The 22239-nt window shown below is 42.7% G+C and overlaps 1 protein-coding gene across 1 annotated transcript; it reads right to left on the reverse strand.

The window, feature by feature from the left end:
* Window positions 1-20463: 20463 nt before the first annotated feature.
* fndc10 (fibronectin type III domain containing 10) lies at window positions 20464-22239 on the reverse strand. The gene has a single exon (XM_072586509.1). The coding sequence runs from the start codon at window positions 21846-21848 to the stop codon at window positions 21078-21080; it is 771 nt and encodes a 256-aa protein (XP_072442610.1). The 5' UTR covers window positions 21849-22239; the 3' UTR covers window positions 20464-21077.

Raw genomic sequence — 22239 nt, forward strand, 5'->3', positions numbered from 1 at the left:
TAAGTACAGGTGCAACTTACTCAACCTCTCCTTATAAAACAGTCTCTCCATATGTGAATCAACCTCGTGAGTCTTCTCTGGACTGCCTCCAATGTCAGCATTTCTTTCTCTGGATAAGGAACCCAAAACAATTCACAGTATTCCAGTTATGGTCTTACTAGTATCTTGTGTACTATTAGCTACTTTTATTCTCTATTTCCATTGAAATACAGGCCAACATTTCACTTACCTTCCCTATTACCTGCTGAACTTGGATACTAGATTTTTTTGTGTGATTCGTGGATGATGACCACCAAATCCCACTCTTCCATAGCTCTCTACAGGCTTTCTTCATTTAAATAATCTTCAGCTCCTCTAGTCTCCCTGCCAATTTGCATAACCTCATATTTCCCCACATTATATTCCATCTACCAATATTTTTGTCCGCTTACTTAACTTGTCTATACCCCGACTCTTTGTATCATCCTCACCACTTGCCTTCACACCTATTTTTGTGCCATTTGCAACCTTAGCTACAGTATATCCACTTTCCCCTTCCAAATCATTCATATCTATTGTAAATAATTGTGGCCCAATATTGGTCCCTGTGGCACTGCATTACTTACAGGTTGCCTCCCTTGTCTAATCCTCTATCTCTGCTAATATGCTACCTACAGCACCATGGGCTCTTATTAAGTAGCCTAATGTGAGGTACGTTGTCAAATGGCTTTTGAAAATCCAAATATATTACATCCACCACCTCCCCTTTATATGGCCTACTTATTACCTCCTCAGAGAATTAAAGTAAAATTTTCAGGAGTGATTTCCTCTTCATGAGGCCATGCTGACTCTACTTGATCATATTATGATATATGATATGTATTTCTAAATGCCCTGCTATTACATCCTTTTTAATAGACTAGAGATTTTGCTGTTTCAATGTCATCCAATAGCCTTGTGATAAGTAATACTAGTTTGTGCCAATGAATAAATGCAGCATTCCACTGATCCCTGACCTGGTAAAACATGTTTGGCTCTGAATCTTGTTAAACTTTGGATTAACAATTGCCAGTGTGATTATTTTCACAACCTGAACCTTTCAGTCATTCTGTCAGTGATTTAATCAGAACGACAGCAATGCAGAAGTGTTTTCCAAGAGAATATTTCATTCAGAATTTCTGGCACTGTTGTCTTGAGGTGAATTTGGCAACAGCAACAATACTGCAGGCGCAGGGTTTATATTTACATTAGGAATTCTGTCAACACAAGCAAATATTTGATAAATTGGAATAGTTCAAGTCTGCAGTATTTTACTTCTTTTGAGTATTAATCAAATTCCAAAGAAATAAGTTGGCTTTCTAAACTGTATCTTGTTGCCTGTCTGTGAGAGATACATACATAGATGAAGATACAGTGGACACACTTAGAGCTCTACAAAGTGACAATTCATTTATTAATTCTTAAATGAATAACACATACTTTTAACTCCCTAATTTCTGTAACTAAATCCAAACGTTATTACATGGGCAAGTTCGCAGCTCGCCAGGCTGAAACTACTCGATGTCGTCATCACGCCTCCTGACATAGGGTACCTCTTTCACAAAATTAATTTTCGAAGTATTGTTGAACAAAAGGGATTACTTCAGGCTCTTTATACATACAAGTCTCTGTGCCATGTATATGCCTTATTTGGAATTATGAGTGACCAATTCTAAACATTTTGTCCAAATACATGTCTTATTTGGATTTATCCATGCACATGGGCAATCCTGGATGTTTTGTTCAAATGTGTGTCTTATCCGATATAGCCAGCAGTTCCTGATTTCCTGTAGTTTTAGCTCTTAGCAGATCTGACTGATACAGTGTAATTCCATTCACAAAGCAGCCCATTGTTAGGCCTCTTATCAGTCCCTGTTATCTTCAGCCTTATCCAACGATCTATAGTTGTTTAAGGCAGCATTACTCTTTCCAGAGAATATTCTGTAATTCTTGTTTCAAATACAATTATAACACTCACCAAATCTTATTGTTTTAGGGCAGTATAGTTCCTGGGCTAGATAGTAAATCTTTGTAGTCTTGGGATATAAGATATGTTTAGTTACATACAAATCTACATGAGCAGCATCCCAAGCATTATACTTACAAATTTAGTATAATCTATTATAAATAATTCCCCTCAGGATCTCCAGAGAATATTTGATTGATGTTCACGTGAACTATTGCCATCCAGCAGTCTAACAACATTGAACTAGTGTAACTAAAAGTCTCTCCAACTGAAACAAATATCCTACAAGAATTCCATTGCTATAGAAACAAGGCCATCATGAAAGCCAGTTTGCAGTTGGAAAACGTATTTGTGTGAATTTCAACCTGTATACAGCAAAGGTCTAATCAACTTATCTAATTCCTTGATTCCACTGGGGCTAGCTGGTTGAGGTACACTTCACCTCGCAGTGACCCATGTGGGGAGACAGTGTGCAAGCATTGATATGTTGAAGTACGGTTCCATGCAGGCCTAACTGGGAATCGTCATTTGGCACTCATTTCCACAGTACAGATTCCTGTTCTTAGGCAGCTTCCCTACTGCTAATCTGCCAGAGTTTGTGTCTCTATTTACTATATGCTGCAATACAACTCCCTTGACCTTGACAAATGCTATACTAAAGCTGTGTAAATAATCCCAATGATCCATTGCCAATTCCTTGCCTGGAAAACTAATATCCTCACCATCCAAAGAAGTTGAAAGTTAAGTGGAACTTTACCCCACCAGGATCTTCTTTGTAAGCCTCCATTCTGTAGATGGAGAGAATGTTTGCCCACTGACCATCAGGCTGATTATATAAATAATAGTTTATGTCTTATTATTGACCAATGAATATTGAGAGAGAGTAGTGGGATATGTACCATAGTAGATGCGCTCATTCCAGCTTCATACAATTTGTCAAGAACTCGTAGCTATGCAGTTGACAAGGGCAGCCTTATGATGCATTATGAGGCATATCTGATCTTTATTACCCTATTGATTCAAGGATTGGCGCTGATCCTTGTGATTTGCAGTAATGAATACTTAGCATTCTGCAGCAATGTTCCAATCCAAAAATAATGTTCTTTAATGCTCAGAATTCTGATTCCATCCTCCAACAGCTCCCTATTGCAAATTCTCTGCGAAAACCTTTTGTTTTAGAATTAGACAATAGTAAAGTACTGTAAGGCCTGTGTATTGTTTGCTTCATTGCTTTTTAGGATTGTGCAGTGAAATGAGAAAGAACTGTTTTCAAATCAGTGTTTTGGAACAATGGCTACATGCTTTGAAAAGCAAACAAATTGGCATCCATGGCAAGCATTGCAAGTAGTTATTTGTACAAGGAGTAATTGAAGTGGTTGAAGATGTATAAGAGATGAGGGGTTCTGTATTCAGATAAAACTGGTTGGCAACAAGACGTTGATTCATCTATGGACTAGAGACCAGTTACTGATAACAAGGGCCTGTTTCTTGCCAACAACTCTTGTGATTCATTCTCAGCTAACTGGACAGTTTGGAGTTAAGAGGAAGCTCAGAGATGGATTTGATCTCCACTAGCATACAAATGGTCTCTCTTTCCCTGCAGTCAATATTCATTTTAAATCCGAAGAAAAAGCTCATTTTTCCTTCCACAATTCATAGAATCCCTGTAGGGTGGAAACAGGCTACTCAGCCCAACAAATCCACAGAGTATTCAAATAGCATCCCAATCACACTCCCCCCCCCCCCCCGCTACCTTATCCCTGCATTTCTCAATGACTAATCCACCTAACCTACACATCCCTGGACACTGTGGGCAACTTTAACAAGACCAGCCCACCTAACCTAGGCGCCTTTGGACTGTGGGGGGAAATCAGACCACCCAGAGAGAACACAAGCAGACACAGGGAGAATACTGCAAACTCCACACAGTCACCCAAGCCTGGAATTGAACCCAGGTCCGTCACACTGTGAGGCAGCATTGCTAACCAGTGAGCCACCATTCTGCCCCATGCTATTTTGTAAGTTTTTAAATTGATAAGACAGAGACAAGACCTTTATAAGCTAGCCAGCTGCCTAGTAGGAGAATCTGAAGAAAGATGACAAATTAGCAATGTTCTGACCAGCATAAGAATCATTGCAACAACCCGCAAACAGAGACGACTGAACTGTGTCTAGATTTACTCTCCCCATAAACGAATTTTCCCTGTATGCATGTGTATGTGCACACTTGTGAAAGCATGAGAAAGGAACCATTAATAAAGAAATTAGAGTTTTAAAAATTAGTGTTACTAAGATGGCTTCTGTTTACCTGTAGCTCGAGCCTTATTACTTGTAATAAGTTGCAATTCTTGTTTAGTGGAGAAACCAAGTCCATGGTTTCTATCAATCTGAGTCTGAAAATCAAGTAAATTGGGGATTTTTAAAAACTTATTTTCAAATATTTAACTTTTGTGATGACTGAGAATAACAGGGCTTGATTTCCAACATGCTACCCCAGTGAGGTGTGACAATATTGACTCCAATACTGTCTTCCTCAAATTGTGAGTTTGAACTAATTGCAGTGCTTAAACTAACCAGCTATTAATATCATGAAGATATGAATTAATCTTCAAAGGCTGCCATGATTGACTTTCCTCACTGGTGGCTGAACAGTCTGCAAAATCATCAAATTGTGCGACTAATAATAGCTCTTGCACATTTTACTTAAATACAACATTGAACCTGATCCAACTCTGTCAGCAATATATTTGCAAACTTGTCAGAATAATTCAAATATGAATCACGTTATGAGTTTCTGACTTTGACACAAAATCATTATCTGCCCAAGGAATGGAAACCTGAAACTCCTTACTTCGGCTGAGGCCCAGACATTCAAAATGAAAAAGCTGAGATATATGATTGTTTCACAAAGATACTAAGAGTTATGGAACCAAAGTTGATAAATGCAGTTAAAATGTAGGCCAGCTATGATCTAATTAAATGACAGAACAAGCTCAATGGTTAAATGACCTCCTGTTTCTATATTCCAGTGTTCCTGTTGTATCTAATTTCCATCAAGTCTTCTACATCAAATCCCAATGTGTTTGAACAATTCTTTTTCACTCGCACAGTATGAATTTCCACTGTACCCAAACAATGCTCACTAGTCAGGAAGAAGCTGCCAAAGAATCCATGACAAAAGACAATCTACTTATTGTTCGTATCAAATATAGGGCCTTGATTTGAGTTTCCTTCTTTTCAGATGTCTACTCATGTTTTGCATCAGCCAATTGTACTACAAATGCAAGTCTTCATGTGGCTCAGATGGGAATGTGTTAGAATTGGGCAGATGAAAAGCCCATGTACTCGGTACATATGTGCATGGTGACATATGAGACTAAGAAAATGGCAGGCAGGAATAGACCATCTGGTTCATCCAATCCATCTCACACTGGCTTAATGATGGAAACATTGTGATTAAACGCCCCTGGAGCCAGATCACCTCCTGAGACAAACAAATAAAATCATAAAATCGAGAGGGAAACAAAGCTTGAAGGTTTCTCTCTAATTCTCTTAAATTAAATCCTAGTTTAGGGGATCGTATTGACTGCATTTGCATTAAAGGAAAAAAATAGGGTTTTTTTTAATAACAGCAATGACACATTTGATTAGGCAGCACTTTGGGACATTCAGAGTTTGTAAAATGTCAGCATATAGTTGCAAGCTCTTTCTTACAAAACCTGACCTTTGACACACACACAAACACATACATACTCCTCCACTATTACTAACTCACCACCTTTTCTCCCAATCTCTCAAAATCCCTGCATTCACACCTAATCCCTCACATCATGCTCTGCATGTACCATCTTTACAAGTTGTATTCCAAACAACACAAAATCACCTGCTTCTAGGCTGTGGTCTCTTTGCTTGTCCAACAAATTTGATTTCCAGGCAGGGAATTATTGTTACAAAATACGCTTGCCATTGAGTTGAAACTGTGCATTTCCTGATGACAATAGAACCTCTCCCCAACTCCAAATGGATTATCCTACCACAGTCAATATTAGGACCATTGACTCTCTTTGGAGCATTAAAGTTCTAATTCAAGCTTAATAGCTTCTCTAGACATTACAGCAGGTGCGGTCAGGTGGGAAGGGTGGAGGAACCATTTCATTCGCTGAAATAATACCTAAAAAAAAGGAAGATGGTTATCATTTATGAAGTCAATTATTTCAACCCAAGACAACATTAAAAATTCTTCAGGGTGGTGTCCTTGGCTCAACCATCTTCAGTTACTTTAACAATAACTTAGAGTCATAGAGTCATAGAGAGATACAGCACAGAAACAGACCCTTCAGTCCAACCCGTCCATGCCAACCAGATATCCCAATCCAATCTAGTCCCACCTGCCAGCACCCGGCCCATATCCCTCCAAACCCTTCCTATTCATATACCCATCCAGATGCCTTTTAAATGTTGCAATTGTACTAGCATCCACCACTTCTTCTGGCAGCTCATTCCATACACATACCACCCTCTGCATGAAAAAGTTGTCTCTTATGTCTCTTTTATATCTTTCCCCTCTCACCCTAAACCTATGTCCTCTAGGTCTGGACTCCCCCACCCCAGGGAAAAGACTTTGTCTATTTATCCTATCCATGCCCCTCATGATTTTGTATACCTCTATAAGGTCACTCCTCAGCCTTCGACGCTCCAGGGAAAACAGCCCCAGCCTGTTCAGCCTCTCCCTATAGCTCAAATCCTCCAACCCTGGCAACATCCTTGTAATTTCTTTCTGAACCCTTTCAAGAGAATAACAAAAGATTAGGATGTCTGGTAATGATTTCAAAGTGTTTAATTCCATTTATAACTCCACAGAAAATTAAACAAGTTGTGCCTAAATTCAACATGAACTGCACAATATTCATGATAGTCAAATAAATAGCAAGGTATATATTGCACCAAACACCACAGAATGACCATTTGCAATTAGGGAGATCCTAATCATCTCCTTTGACATCATTGAATGCCCCATTATCAACATTCAGGGAACGCAATTAACCAGTCATATAAATATTGTGGCTTCAAGTGCTCACTGTGGTAGGATTGTTTACCTGCTACAAGGTGCACTGGACCAACTCACAAAGGCTTCTCCAACAGCACATTTCAAACTCACAACCTCAACCATCTAGATCAATTTCAATGTTGTATTTAAGTAAAATGTGCAAGAGCTATTATTAGTCGCACAATTTGATGATTTTGCAGAATGTTCAGCCACCAGTGAGGAAAGTAAATCATGGTGGCTTTTGAAGATTAATTCATATCTTCATGATAATAATAGCTGGTTGATTTAAGTACCGCAATTAGTTCAAACTCATAAATTGAGGAAGACAGTATTGGAGTCAATATTGTCACACCTCACTGGGGTAGCACGTTGTGTAAGACAATCTTCACGCTGCTATTGAAGTGTTTGATTATATCTACATTTTAATCTGAAGAAAGATGACAAATCAGCAATGTTCTGACAGCATAAGAATCATTGCAACAACCCGCAAACAGAGACCACTGAACTGTATCTAGATTTACTCTCCCCATAACCGAATTTTCCCTATTTGCATGTGTACGTGCACACGTGAGAGAGCATGAGCAAGGAAGCATTTACAAGGAAATTAGTGTTTTAAAAATTAGTGTTACTAAGATGGCTTCGAACTGTTTACCTGTAGCAATGCTGTTATGCTTACCTGATCTTTGAAATAGTTTAGTAAATGAGTCAGTTCAAAGGCAATTAGGGATGGGCAACAAATGCTGCTTTTGCCAGTGACACTCACATCCCATTAAAGAATAAAGAAAAGAAATAAATTTTAGCTTGCATCGAATCTGCATTATACCTGACCTGGAAGTGCTAATTCACAAATAGTGCCAAAATCTTAGTTTTTATTTGTTTTTAAATGCTTAATTGGTCCCTTATTCTTGGATTTAAATTGATTAAAAGAAATACAATACCACCAAAAACAGAATTCACTGTTTCATTAATCTGCTGTTTACCAAACCACACTTGAGATTGATTGGCACCCGATATTCAGACATTAGCGTCATGCGCAAAATTATTGGTCAAATTCCTAACACTAGCAGCTGCACACAGGTCAATTCGCACGTGAATGCACTTTTAATGACCGGTATAGGAAAACCAAGAGGATAATTACAAGGAAATTCAGTATTTAAATGAACCCTTAAGTGATTTCAATATGAGTAATTAAGGGTGCTCCATCACTGAATGAACTGTTATCTACACAGATACATTTTGATGAGCAGAAATGGATTATTCATAGCAGCCAATTCACAGACCAAGTACTGCACTCTCTCAGATGATCAAGAGCTTATACTTGGCTCCAGCTGGCTGGTTTGGATTCATGTCAACATTCAGGACTCACAATTTCTCAACATTTGTTTTTGGGATATGTAGCTGTCTCTTTCTCTCTGACTTACAGATGATTAGTGTTCCATTTTGCAGCCCTAGCAGGAGCTGAGAAAATGAGATGTGTCTCATTTTCTGAGAAAGCCAGATTCAATTGAATCCAGAGAGGGTTCAGCATCTTTACAAAAAAAAACTTCCCTAAAGGGTATACAATTATTATACAGGGGCTTGTGACTTTGACTAGATTATCGTCAGGGGTTATCATGGTCATTCAGCTATCGCGCTTATATATTCTTCTCCTGATTGATGGGGATGATGTAAAAATAGGCCAGAAGCCAAATACTTAATGTTATTCAGAAAAAACAACAGAGGCCCTGGCTCTCACATTAATGTAAAAGATCCCATGACACTATTTCAGAAAGCAGTGGGGTTATCCCTAGTGGCCTGGCCAATATTTATCCTTCTCTCAACATCATTAAAACATTTAATATCATCATATAGCTGTTGTGGGAGCTGCCATTCCCAGCCTCACTTCAAAAAGGACTTCATTAACTATAAAATGAACTTCTAAAGTTATGAAAGCCAATATACAAAGGCAAGATCTATATTTTTCATTGATCAAGCATTCCAGAAATCCCATTTAACTCCCCATTTCCTTCATTTTTAGTGAGCTTTCATTAAAATACATAGAAGAAAGTAACCAATGAGATTTATGAATACAGCAACATCAGCTCTTATTGGTGCAACAGAACAAGGGGCTAGAGGGATAGTTGAGCAATTTATTGCTGAGTCATCTTTATCAGCAGGACGAATAACGTTGAAATAGAAGGTGTCACAGAGGATGAGTCAGAGAGGTGAGATGTAATCTGGGCTTTCGTTCTGGACTGACCCAACCAAGGAAAAGACCTTATCTACTTACCCTATTCATGCCCCTCAAGATTTTATAAACCTCTATAAGGTCACCTCTCAGACTCAGAGGCTCCAGGAAAAACAGCCCCAGCCTATTCAGCATGTTCCTGTAGCTCAAATCCGAAAAATGTGTTGCTGGAAAAGCGCAGCAGGTCAGGCAGCATCCAAGGAGCAGGAGAATTGACGTTTCGGGCATAAGTCCTTCTTCAGGAACGAGGAGGGTGTGCCAAGCAGACTAAGGTAAAAGATAGGGAGGAGGGACTTGGGGGAGGGGCGTTGGGAATGTGATAGGTGGAAGGAGGTTAAGATGAGGGTGATAGGCCGGAGAGGGGGTGGGGGCGGAGAGTTTGGGAAGAAGATTGCAGGTCAAGAAGGCAGTGCTGAGTCTGAGGGTTGAGACTGAGATAAGGTGGGGGAGGGGAAATGAGGAAGCTGGAGAAATCTGCATTCATCCCTTGTGATTGGAGGGTTCCTAGGCAGAAGATGAGGCGCTCTTCCTCAAGGCGTCGTATTGCCATGGTCTGGCGATGGAGGAGGCCAAGGACCTGTATGTCCTTGGCGGAGTGGGAGGGGGCGGTTGGGTTGGTTGGTGCAGGTGTCCCAGAGGTGTTCTCTGAAACGTTCCGCAAGTAGGCGGCCTGTCTCCCCAATGTAGAGGAGGCCACATCGGGTGCAGTGGATGCAGTAAATGATGTGTGTGGAGGTGCAGGTGAATTTTTGACAGCTATGAAAGGATCCCTTGGGGCCTTGGAGGGAAGTGAGGAGGGGGACGTGTGGGTGCAAGTTTTGCATTTCTTGCGGTTGCAGGGGAAGGTGCCGGGAGTGGAGGTTGGGTTGGTGGGGGGTGTAGACCTGACGAGGGAGTCACGGAGGGAGTGGTCTTTCCGGAATGCTGATAGGGGAGGGGAGGGAAATATATCCTTGGTGATGGGGTCTCTTTGGAGGTGGCAGAAATGACGAAGGATGATACGATGTGTCTGGAGGTTGGTGGGGTGGTAGGTGAGGACCAGTGGGGTTCTGTCCTGGTGGCGATTGGAGGGGCGGGGTTCAAGGGTGGAAGAGCGGGAAGTGGAGGAGATGCGGTGGAGAGCATCATCAACCACGTCAGAGGGGAAATTGCGGTCTTTGAAGGAGGAGGCCATCTGGGTTGTTTGGTATTGGAATTGGTCCTCCTGGGAGCAGATGCGGTGGAGGCAAAGGCATTGGGAATATGGGATGGCATTTGTACAGGGGGCAGGGTGGGAGGAGGTGTAATCCAGGTAGCTGTGGGAGTCGTTCGGTTTATAGTAAATGTCCGTGTTGAGTCGGTCACCCAAGATAGAAATGGAGAGGTCTAGGAAGGGGAGGGAGGAGTCTGAGACGGTCCAGGTAAATTTGAGGTCGGGGTGGAAGTTGTTAGTGAAGTGGATGAACTGTTCAACCTCCTCGTGGGAGCACGAGGTAGCACCAATACAGTCATCGATGTAGCGGAGGAAAAAGGTGGGGGTGGTGCCAGTGTAGCTGCAGAAGATGGACTGTTCCACAAATCCGATGAAGCTTGTAGCTCAAATCCTCCAAACCTGGCAACATCCTTGTAAATCTTATCTGAACCCTTTCAAGTTTCATAACATCCTTTCTATAGAAGTGAGACCAGAATTGCACACAATATTCCAAAAGTGGCCTAACCAATGTTCCATACAGTGGCAACTTGACATCCCAACTCCTATATTCAATGCACTGACCAATAAAGGAAAGTATACTAAACACCTTCTTCATTATCCTATCTACCTGAGATTCCACTTTCAAGAAACTATGAACCTGCACTCCAAGGTCTCTTTGTTCAGCAACATTCCCCAGTGTCACAATACTCATTCTTTTACAAGGTTACTATGCCCTTGTGTATTTTTTCAGAGAAGTACTAATGACCCAAGGTTCCATCATGTCTGAAGTTTGACTGGTTTGTTAGGGCCTTTTGTTTACCCTAACAGATAATAGCTCCAGCCTAAGTCTTAAAAGAAACTGGCATAATCAAAGGGGGTGGCCAGCTAGCTGCGTAGCAAGCCTTCATTTAGATTAGAGATTTTTTTATTCAGTTCAGAACTATGTGTGGAAAATGCTGTGGAAAACTTCTCTCTCTCCTTCTGACTTCGCAAAATCTAAGCTGTCTGTGTCATTTTTACTCTTTGTGCTCAGCGATGTGTGTACTGGGACTATTGCCAGTATTTTCAGAACAGCATCACTCAGTCAGGTTTGGATAGAATAGATTATCCAATATTCTATTTTCTGTTCTTTGTGTTTCATTCTGTAATTTTTAAAATAAATTCTGTTTGTTTAAAACTTGGCAGTCGAACTAGCTAATTTACTCTGGGAATATCCATTATACATAAAGCTAAAACAAATAGCAAAGTTACAGTCTGGGCTACCTGCTTAAAAATGTTTTGAGGGGTCTGGCCTAGTCCATAACAGATTGGGTCTCTTTGTGGGATTTAAACAGCAAGTGGTAGGTGTTAAGTGTCTTTTATTTTGGTTGGTTTGGTTGGTTTAAACAGCGCTCAGATAGCAATGGCTCTTTTGATCACTGAGGAGGTTCTGGAGGTAGAAGAAATTACCTTGAGGGTTTTATAAAAGGCAAGTGAGACCAAGCTGCAGGAATTAATAGACAAACTGGGGTTGAATTTACCTTTTAATGTGAGGAACGATGAGATGATTTCACCAGTAGCTCAGTATTTAATTTGCTGGAAACACCATCAGGATCTGCAGAAATTGCACGAATTCAATTGCAAATGAAGCAGCTTGAGTTAGAGGCAAGAGAGAAGGAAAAGACAGCAGAAATACAACAGTTTGAATTATGATTAAAATCAGAAGAAAACTCAAAGGCATAGTTACCTTGCAAAAAGAACCAGTGTTGTGACACTAGGACTTGACCATTGAGTGTATATGTCCTGCCCTGATTTGCCTTTCCAAAATGCAGCACCTCATGTTTATCTAAATTAATCTCCGTCTGCCATTCCTCAGCCCATTGGTCTATTTGATCAGGATCCCGTTATACTCTGAGGTAACCTTCTTTGCTGTCCACTACACCTCCAATTTTGGTGCCATCTAAAAAATTATTAACTATACCTCCTTTGTTCACATTTAAATCATTTATATAAATGACGAAAAGCAATGAACTATTTGCATCATCTCCACATTTGCCCATCCTGAATTATATGTCCCTCACAACAATCCATATCAATCATTCAAATAATCTGCTCAAAATGTACTATCACACTTACCATTTTTTTAGATTTTCCAACAATTTGAGATGGTAACAGTTGGAGAGAGGGCTCTGAGTTAACAGGGAAATTAAGCCTCAGGGACAGGAATTAACCAGATGTAGGTGGCTCATTCAGCTTGGCTTCACCAATTTGGACCTTATTGTTGAATACCCCCCTCCACTATCCCAACAGATCAGCTTCTCCATTTGGCACCAGATGTGCAACCATATTATTTGAGAGCTAAGAGGCACTGTTATTTAGTCTGGGTGAGGGAGAGCTGGATCTGCGAAGCTGGGCAGTCCCGTTGGCTTGGAGTCTTTATCATTTATCACTCTTCACAATTTCATCTGTTGAATAGTTCTTGGGGGGAAATGAGAACTCAATTCCCACTCCCAGCAAGTCCTTCAACTGTTGAGACTCTTAGAGGTTCAGTGGTTTAAGTATATCGCTCTCTGTGGCACACAACCAGCAACTCATTCTCTGTGGTGAACAGAAGAGACAGTGTAAAGACAGCTGGTTTGATGTGGAAGATAGGCACAAGTTGATAATGTTAGCAAGCATGAGACAGTGGAGGGCATTGACTGATCAGGTGCTGAAATAGGGAGATGTTAAGAATGTTAGGTACGGCGGCATCAGGGTGCTAGATGGAGGAGACACTTGAACATGTAAGAGGGTAGGGGGTCCTGAAATCAAAAGTATGGAGGAGGGCTAAGAAAAGCTGGAGGGTGGGGTGAAGGGGAAGGAGAAAGAAGTAGACTCACAGAAGGAAGAGGCAACACAGCAAATTTTCTTTGATAAATGCCTCAGAAGTAGTACCTGAGGTAAAAATGGGAATGATTGACACAGATGTTTGTTGGATGGGAAAGTGCACAGTGAATTGGTTTTGAAGCCTTTCTGGGTGATAAGAAACATCAGAGCTGGTGTCACCATTTAATAAGCTCATGGCTGATCCTTGGCTTCAATTCTACTTTTCCACCTGATCCCCAAATCCCTTATTCCCTTACGGTCCAAAAAACTATTAATCTCAACCTTGAATATACCCAGCAATTGAATCTTCATAACCCTCTAGGTAGAGCATTCCAAAAATTCACAAACACTGTGTGAAAAACATTCTCATCTCAATTCAAATCCCCTTGTTCTGAGATTCTGACTCCATTCTTAACTCTTCAATCTGGGGAAACTCAGCATCTATTTTGCCAAACTCTTTCAGAGTCTTATATGTTGCAATTAGATTACCTTTCATTCTTCTGGTTTCCCAAGTACATAGGCCCATTCTATTCAATCTTTTCTCATGGGCCAAACCTCTTAACCCAGTGAACCTTCCTTACACACCCTCAAGTCAAATATTTCCTTCCTTACGTAGTACCACCAAAACTATACGCAGTACTTGAGGTGTGATCTCTGCTAAGTCCTGGACAATTGCAACAATACTACCCTATTTTTAATATTCTAACCCTCTTACAATGATGTTTAAAGTACCATTTGACTTCCTATTTGCTTGCTATATTTACATATTAAATTTCCCTGCTTCTTGCACAAGGACACTCAAATCACTCTGAATACAAGATTGCTGAGATTGCACCAAAGTCAGCTCCATTTTCAGTTCCCTTGCTCAAATCTATCTGCACTCAGTCTCCACCATGTCTTTGCTAAATATTAGATAACCCATTAAAGTTGTAACCTGCTATAGTGGTACATTCACAGATCATCTTAGGGAGGCATTGGAAACCAAGAATGCAACAACATTGGATAAAGCAAAATAATAGAAAATTTATTCAGTATGCAGTTTTTTAAAAGTTACAGGAAAGTATCATTTTATGTTGAAACAAATATAAATCTTCAACATACCTCTGGCAGAATAATTGCCTCACCCTGTGGCATTCATACAAGATCTTGAGAGGATTGGATATGGTACACTTGGTGCAGGCAAAAAACTAAGAACACAGTTTAGGCTGTCTTTAAGTTTATTCACACTCTGAGTTCGATAGATTTTTGATAGATGAGGGAGTCAAGGGTTATGGAATTCAGACAGGAAAGTGAAATGGAAACTATAGAGACATCAACCATTCTTTTATTGAATGGTGGAGAAGGCTTGAAGAACTAAATGTCCTACTCCTGCTCTTAAGTCTAATGTTCAGAACTTTCTCTTGGAATGTGAATTGTGATTTAAAGGATGTAGATACATTTTGTGAAAAACTTTGTAACAATGAATGGACAATATTAAAATTATACAGGGATTAAACTGAGTTCAGCACCTTACCTCCTCATAGTTTTGTTCATCTTAGATAATATTACAAATTATTAACACGTTTTAATGTCATATTAAATCACAACATTATCCTGTTTTTAATCTGCTTGCACTAAAACCCTTGAGGTATTCATTTTACCCATTCTAGTTCACCCATCAGGAATGACCCTTTACTCTCATCACTACATCAATTATTTATAAAATAGTTCATGTTTTTCTGGTATTGTGCAATCCATGCATTCATTGAAATACCATATCGGTTACTGAAAGATTCTCTGATGTAAATTTAGCTTTCTGTAATTTGAACGTCTTCTTGTTTGTCAGTTATGATTTACCTTGAAATATTTTTTTCAGATCTGTCTTTCTTAGCCTTTTTACTTTCTGGGTCCCTTTTAGTAAGTTGTTCATTAGGGAGAGACCCTTTCATAATCAGCGGACAGAAGAGAAAAAAAAAAGGACTGCATCAGAAAAGAGAAAGAGCAAATCTAATAGATGTACTCAAAATCATGAAGGATTTGGTCATGGTCAATAAGGAAAGGCAATTTTTGGTGGTGAGTCAGTAAGTCGAGGACATAAATGACAAGAAGAATGTAGATTAACAAATTTGTTTTTCACAGTGAGTTGTTCAGACATCAATGCCCTTCCAGAGATGAGTGGAAGAAGAATTCATCATAAAAGTGAACTAACTTACTTAGCCTTTGCATGCTGCTCCATCATTCAGTGAGATTGTGGCTGATCTTTTATCTTGATTCCACCTTGCTGCAGTACTGTCATTCCCAGGATTACCTTCCAAAATGTACCTATCTTTGTCCTGATAATTTTAAAGGTAGAGCATCTAAAGCTCTATGGGAGATAGGGAATCCAATGATTCACACCTTTTGAATGAAGAAATTTCTTTTCATCTCAGTCCTCATTCTATTTTTTTTCTCTATCCAGAATGTCTTTACCCCATCTTCAAATCAGCCATGACACTTTTTGTCATCTATTAACCATCACTAATAAATCACTCATGCTTTCCAATTGATTAGTTTGCATGTAAAATCCATTAAGGGAAATACAGACTTTCCCTGCATTCCCTCCCCCCCCCCTCTACAAAATGAGGGAGAGGTAGAGTGAGAGGGAGGAAGCACCCCTTCATTCTAAAGAGGATGGAGAAAAAGCAAGGAGGCTGAATTTTTAAAATAGCCCAGTCCTAGACAGCACTAATGTTCCCAACCTCTCCACTATCTAAGTTTGGAGACAATTACAGGATTTAAAAGGCATCTGGATCAGTAATTGAATAGGAAAGGTTTAGAGGAATATGGGCCAAGTTCGAGCAAATGGGACTAGATTTGGTTAGGATATCTGGTCGGCATGGATGAGTTGGACTGAAAAGCCCATTTTGGTGCTGTACATCTCTATGACTCTGTGACTATATGAGACAAAGATAGCTGGATGAGCAGGTAGTGTGGAGGAAATGGGGAGGCTGAAGAAGGACTTGGACAGGCTAAGAGAATGGACAAAGAAATGGCAGATGGAATACAATGTGGGGAAAGTGGCAGATGGAATACAATGTGGGGAAAGTGTGAAATTATGCATATTGGTAGGAAGAATAGAGGCATAGACTATTTTCAAAATGGGGAAAGGTTTCAAAAATCTGAAAAACAAAGGGACTTGGGAGTCCTAATTCAGAATTTTCTTAAGATTAACATAGAGTTGCAGTTTGTGGTTAGGAAGCCAAATGCAATATGCATTTGTTTTAAGGGAGCATGAAAACAAGAGCAGAGATGTACTTTTGAGGCTACATAATGTCAGACCACATTTGGAATATTGTAAGCAGTTTTAGGCCCCACATCTAAGGAAGGATGTGCTGGCACTGGAGGGGGTCCAGAGGAGGTTTACAAGAATGGTCCTGGAGACAAAGGGGTTGTCATATGAGGAGCAGTTGAGGACTCTGGATTTGCATTTGATGGTGTTTGGAAGGATGAGGGTGGATCTGATTGAAACTTGCAGAATACTGAGACCCCTGTATAGAGTGGACTTGGAGAAGATGTTTCCATTAGTCAGAGAGATTAGGACTGAAGGGCACAGGCTCAGAGTAAAGAGACGACCCTTCAGAACTGAGATGAGGAAGGATTTCTTTAGCGAGAAGTTGGTGAATCTGTGGAACTCATTTGCCATAGGCGACAGTGGGGACCAAGACATTGAGTGTATTAAATGATGTGGAGATGCCGGTGTTTGATTGGGGTGGAAACGTCACCTGTTGAAGGAGCAGTGTTCCGAATAAACCAGGACTCTAACCTGGTGTTGTGTGACATCTGACTTTGAGTGTATTTAAGATAGAGATTGATAGCTTCTTGACTGTCAAGGGGATGAAGGGGCAGTGGAAGAAGGTAGGAGAATGGGGTTGAGAAACATTTCAGCCATGATCAAATGGAGGTGTAAGAGTCGATGGGCCAAATGACTCAATTCTGCCCCTATATCTTATTGTCTTATAACATTACCGACTTCTATGAATTATATTTTAATCAGATTTTTAATGGTACCAAGCTCAGAAATTTCATAACAGGGCTGTTGTTCCCAAATATCGGTCTAAGTGCTTTTGGATTCTGCTGAAGGGGTTGCACTGTGGAACTACCACCTGCACCCCAAATGTCTCCCTCTGAAACAGACTCAGGAACTCCAGGAGCAAGCTGACCAGAGCTCAGCACAGTTTGGTATGGATGACTTGAACGTGTACTGTCCCGTTTAGCTCGAGAGTCTTTTTAATCAATCTGTTCAGAGGTATTATGACATACCCCTAGAACAGGTGGGACCTGGACCCGGGTCTCCTGGCTCAGAGCTAAGGGCCGTACCACTGCATTACAATGGGTCCATTACCTCTGTAATAAAAAAACCCTGCAGATCTGAAACCAATAAAAGAAACAGCAGGTCAAGCAGCCTCCGTGGAGAGAGAAACTAGTTAACGTTTCGAGTCCAGTGACCCTTCTTCAGAACTGGACTCCAAAATTAACTATTTCTTTCTCCTCCGATGCTGCCAGATATGCTGAGTTTGGTCAGCAATTTCTGCTTGTGTTCCTGTTGAACCCTGCAGTCGGTATTCTAATGCTTGCATTGACTGTAGCCCCTCAGAGATTGGCCATTTGAGCCCCAATCCTATTAATCCTGAGATCACTTTTCACCATCAGTTGATTGACACCGTCAGGTGTATAGGTATCTCTTCATATGGAATCTCGTTTGCTTCCTCTTTATGTCCATTTGGTAAATCCTTTGTTGTCTACCTGGAGACATCACCGCCCGCTTTCTCCGCCAGCCACATATTCTTCTGCAAATCAGACCATTGGACTTCCTAGTCTTCTCATTTACCAACACTTGCATTCGGCTGCATCGATAACGCGCATTGTCCACAGAAGACTCTCTCCTCGTTGCTAAACGCTGCTTCGAATGTTTAACACTACACATGAATTAAAAACTTTAGGCTTCGGGAAGTGATTAACCCCCTGGGGCAGTCAGTCTGAAAGCAGTAAAATCTGCCGCGGCTTTGCATGCATCATAAAATATCAACTCTTATACAAAAAGACCGCACAATAATCAAATATTAACGAACGCCACTCTTTTAACAAACCAGTCATTTTAAGGATGACACTTTATTATCCGTCTCCGCAGGGACAAAATCGTCTCAAAGAAACATAATTTCAGTTAGAATGATTTTTGAAAATCATTTCACCGCTGAGAGTTAATGCTGGGATTCCAACAACGGGAAACTTTATCCGTTTAGAAGTTCCAATATAATAAATGTGGAGGGAGATTGATGGTGTTGGTACCAGATATTGAACCAGATCCCCAAAGATCTCCGCACATAGCCTCTCCTGCACTGACAGAGAGAGAGAAAAACTGTCAAATTAGGAGGTTCAGGCATAATCTGGATCCAGAAATATATCGCCACAGAAATCAGGGCTGCGAGCTGGAAAATGGGACTGGATAGGCTGAACCGATGGGCTGAATGGGCGCTTGGCTTGCAGTAAACACTGTACAGTTTTTGTTATTTGAAAATCTTGGTATTGTGTCGCTCAGCAAAACAGGAGGCCTGTTCTGGAATACTGTGTGCAGATCTGGTGTCCCAGAAGGAGATGATCAAACTGGAGAGGGTGCAGGTGAGCTTCACCAGAATGCCGCCTGGTAGGGAAGGTTTGAACTATAAGAAATGGGTAGGCTGTGACTTTTGTCACTGGAGCGCAGAAGATTCGGAGGTGACCTGATAGAAGTTTATAAGACAATGAGAGGTATAGAGTTAATGGTAGCTGTCGTTTCCCTATGGTAGGAGAGATATTTGAAAAAGACTTGAGGGTCAACTTTTTACACAGAGGGTGGTTCGTGTGTGGAATGAACTTCCTGAGGAAGTGACGAGTGCGGGTAGTTACAACGTTTAAACAAAAACATTTGGATCCGTTCATGAAAGGTTTGGAGGGATATGGGCCAGGAGCAGGCAGGTGGCACTAGTTTAGTTTGGGATTATGGTCAGCATGGACTGGTTGGGCCGAAAGGTCTGTTTCCGTGCGGGATGACTCTAGCTCTATCATTAGGATCACATTCGCGCTTTCGCTCATCACCTCGGGTTTCTCTCGTCCCGACCGTCTGCCAATCCCAGGATTAATTTCTCGTTTATTTTCCCCGTTTCTGACCGGCTCACTCTGCCCGCAGTGTAAAAGGGAAACTCTGTCCAACCTTCCTCCCACTTTGCCAGGAAACCAGAGAATACGCCACATTTACATCAACAGTGTATCAAAAGTGACTAAATCTGCAAGAAATTCAGTGAAATTCCGGGATCCTTGTCCTGAATCAGAGCTGTCACTCTCTCCCGTGAGCCACTGGAGAATTGTATTTTAAACACGGAGTTCAGATGTTTCCTCGGGTTTAGATTAAATTTTCGTTCAGATTTCCCGGAAACGAAAAGAATGAAACTCGGTAGTCCATTCCCCTCCCCACCCCTTTTCCCGGAACATAGCCCCAGTGTCAGACTCTGCTGGTTGTCACTAACAGTGTGAGTCTCTGCGCCGAGACTGGGAAAGTTGGGATTTGTAAACGTGCAGAAAGAATCTATCCTGAGTCTCTGACTGTTCTGCGCTGTATTGTTCTCTGACCCTCGCTGCTCGCTCCCTTACACTGTTTCCCACGTTGTCAATGCGCTCAGCGAAATTTACTCAGCGCCCGGTATTCGGGTTGTGGATTCCTTCCGCTTTCAAACAAAACTAAGACGCGCGGATACTGTGAATCAAACAAAACCAGAAATTGCTGGAGAAACTCAGCAGGTCTGGCTGCATCCATCAGCTGGACGGGAAAAGTTGATGTTATTTTCCCTGCTGGAGTTTCTCCAGCAAGTTCTGGATTGTTTTATGTGCTCTCTCTCTCTCTCTCTTCCGCTATGGTCCCATTTTCTATCCCTCCTTCTCTAAGCAACTTTCCGGTGTTGGTTTTGATATCTGCTCAGTGAGTGCCTGGCCTGTGTCTCTGATGCCTGTACGCTCAGTATCGAGATCCTCCCCTGTCGCCCGCAGATTGCGGAATGTGTGCGGCCGTGCTCCTGGTCTGCCTCACCTTGTCCTCCTCCCAAGCCCATCAATCCGACACAATTGCAGCCGTGCAACACCAGAAATAGTCAAACCTCGACCCCTTCAGTTTGAAAACAGCCGGATACTGGGTACAAAGCGCATACAAGTCAATGTTCGGACTTTATTCCCCTCGAACGGTACCTGTACATTTACATGGGACAGATTCTGTTCTCTGAAATAGAACTTAAATCTTTAAAAAAAAACACACACACGAGTCGAACAGAATTTGATCCGAACAGGAGATAAACGGTCTCTCGTGTTATCGGTTGTGCTTCTTCGTGTCCGAGAGCGATTGCAGTCCGCTCCTTCCGGGCGGTCAGCGTTTCCAAGGTCGCCTTGACACCGAAAAGGGGGAGGAAGTCACTTTTGAAGTGGGACACAGCAAGGGGCCAACTCCAGCTGGCTCCCAGTGTTCATTCCAACTCAAATGTAGAGCCGTCCGTCTGTGTCTGTCGACCTTCATCACCCCTGGAGTCCAGACGTTGCAGACAGATCCCTTCTGGGAAAGGCAAGGGGCCAGCAGACCGTGTGTGTGTGTGTGTCTCCCCGTCCCTCCTCAAACTGCAGAGAGAGGGCTGATTCCAGGTGCACTTTCTCCTCCTGGCTACTTTTGATGGCTGCTCCTGAAAAAGTTTGGTGTTTTTTTTGTTGGTTTTGTTTTTTGGTTGGTTGGCTCCTGTCTATAAAACGGGGGGGGGGGGGGGGGGGGTGTAAATTATGAGGTGGCGAGCCGGTGCTCCTCACGTGCCCGCTTGGCGGAAGGCCGGCCGAAGGCGGGGTGCATGATATTCTCGGTGATGTAGGCCACCAACAGGCAGATGATCACCAGCATCACGCAGATGGAGCCCCCGACGGCGGTCATGGCGATGACAATGTCCTGCATGCCGGCGGGCTCGGCGCGGAACTGCAGGCACTCCTCGTCCCTCCGGCCGCTGTACAGGGTGTGCAGGCAGATGCGGTACTCCACGCTGTCGTGGACGCTGCTGAGCAGGTAGTCGCGGCAGGCGACCCCGAGCTGCACGCTGTCGCACTGGAACTGGGTGTAGAGGCCGCTCCAGCTGCAGTTCAGCTGGAAGCCCCGAAGGTGGCGCACGCTCCGCGGCCGCCACTGCAGGAAGACGCTGCTGTTCGCCAGGACGTTCGCCACCAGCCAGGGGCCCGAGCGGTACACCCGGCAGCTCCCCGGGCCGCAGCGGAACCCGCTGTCCGTGCTCCTGAAGCAGATCCTGCCCCCTCCTCCTCCTCTCCCGTTCAGCAGCACCTTGTAGGCGCAAGTGCTGTCTTCCAGGCCGCTGCCCGTCTCCTCCTGCGGCTCCGGCTCGCTGTTGTTCGGCGCCCCGGTCTCCCCTGCTGCTCCTGCCCGCGCTCTGAGCAGCCCGGCTCGGCTGGTGTTCCAGGAGCTGCCGACCAGCGCGTCCCCGTCCTGGAGCCGGGGTTCGCCCCAGCGCAGAAGCAGCAGCAGCGGCGGCAGCAGCAGGAGCAGCATCCTGCCTCCCGGAGCCCTGGGGGTAAAGGGGGCGAGGAAAGGCACCGAGCCTCCGCTCTCTCTCACTCTGTCTCACTCACATCCTCCAGCCTAGGGGTTCCGCCAGCGCCTCCTCTCTCCCGTGTGTGTGTATGTGTGTGTGTGTGTGTTTGTATGAGGGGGAGGGGGGTCTCTCTCTCTCTCTCCCTCCCTCCCTCTGGAGCTGCTGCTTTCTCCTTGTAGCTGCCGCTCGCCTGAGAGAGTGAGTGCAGCCAGCCTCTCAGTGATGTCACTGCCTTGACTTTCAGTCCACCTGATGTCCTTGGGATGAAGAAACAGACACATACACACACACACTGGACTCAAACTCCCCTCAAACTGGGAGCTCTCCTCCCCTCCACGGTCAGGTACA

Source organism: Chiloscyllium punctatum, chromosome 16, assembly GCF_047496795.1.
Source record: "Chiloscyllium punctatum isolate Juve2018m chromosome 16, sChiPun1.3, whole genome shotgun sequence".
Lineage (NCBI taxonomy): Eukaryota > Metazoa > Chordata > Chondrichthyes > Orectolobiformes > Hemiscylliidae > Chiloscyllium > Chiloscyllium punctatum.

What these genes read in the sequence shown, in the direction of transcription:
- fndc10 (XM_072586509.1), bottom strand. Translation starts at nt 21,848, where the DNA reads ATGCTGCTCCTGCTGCTGCCGCCGCTGCTGCTGCTTCTGCGCTGGGGC.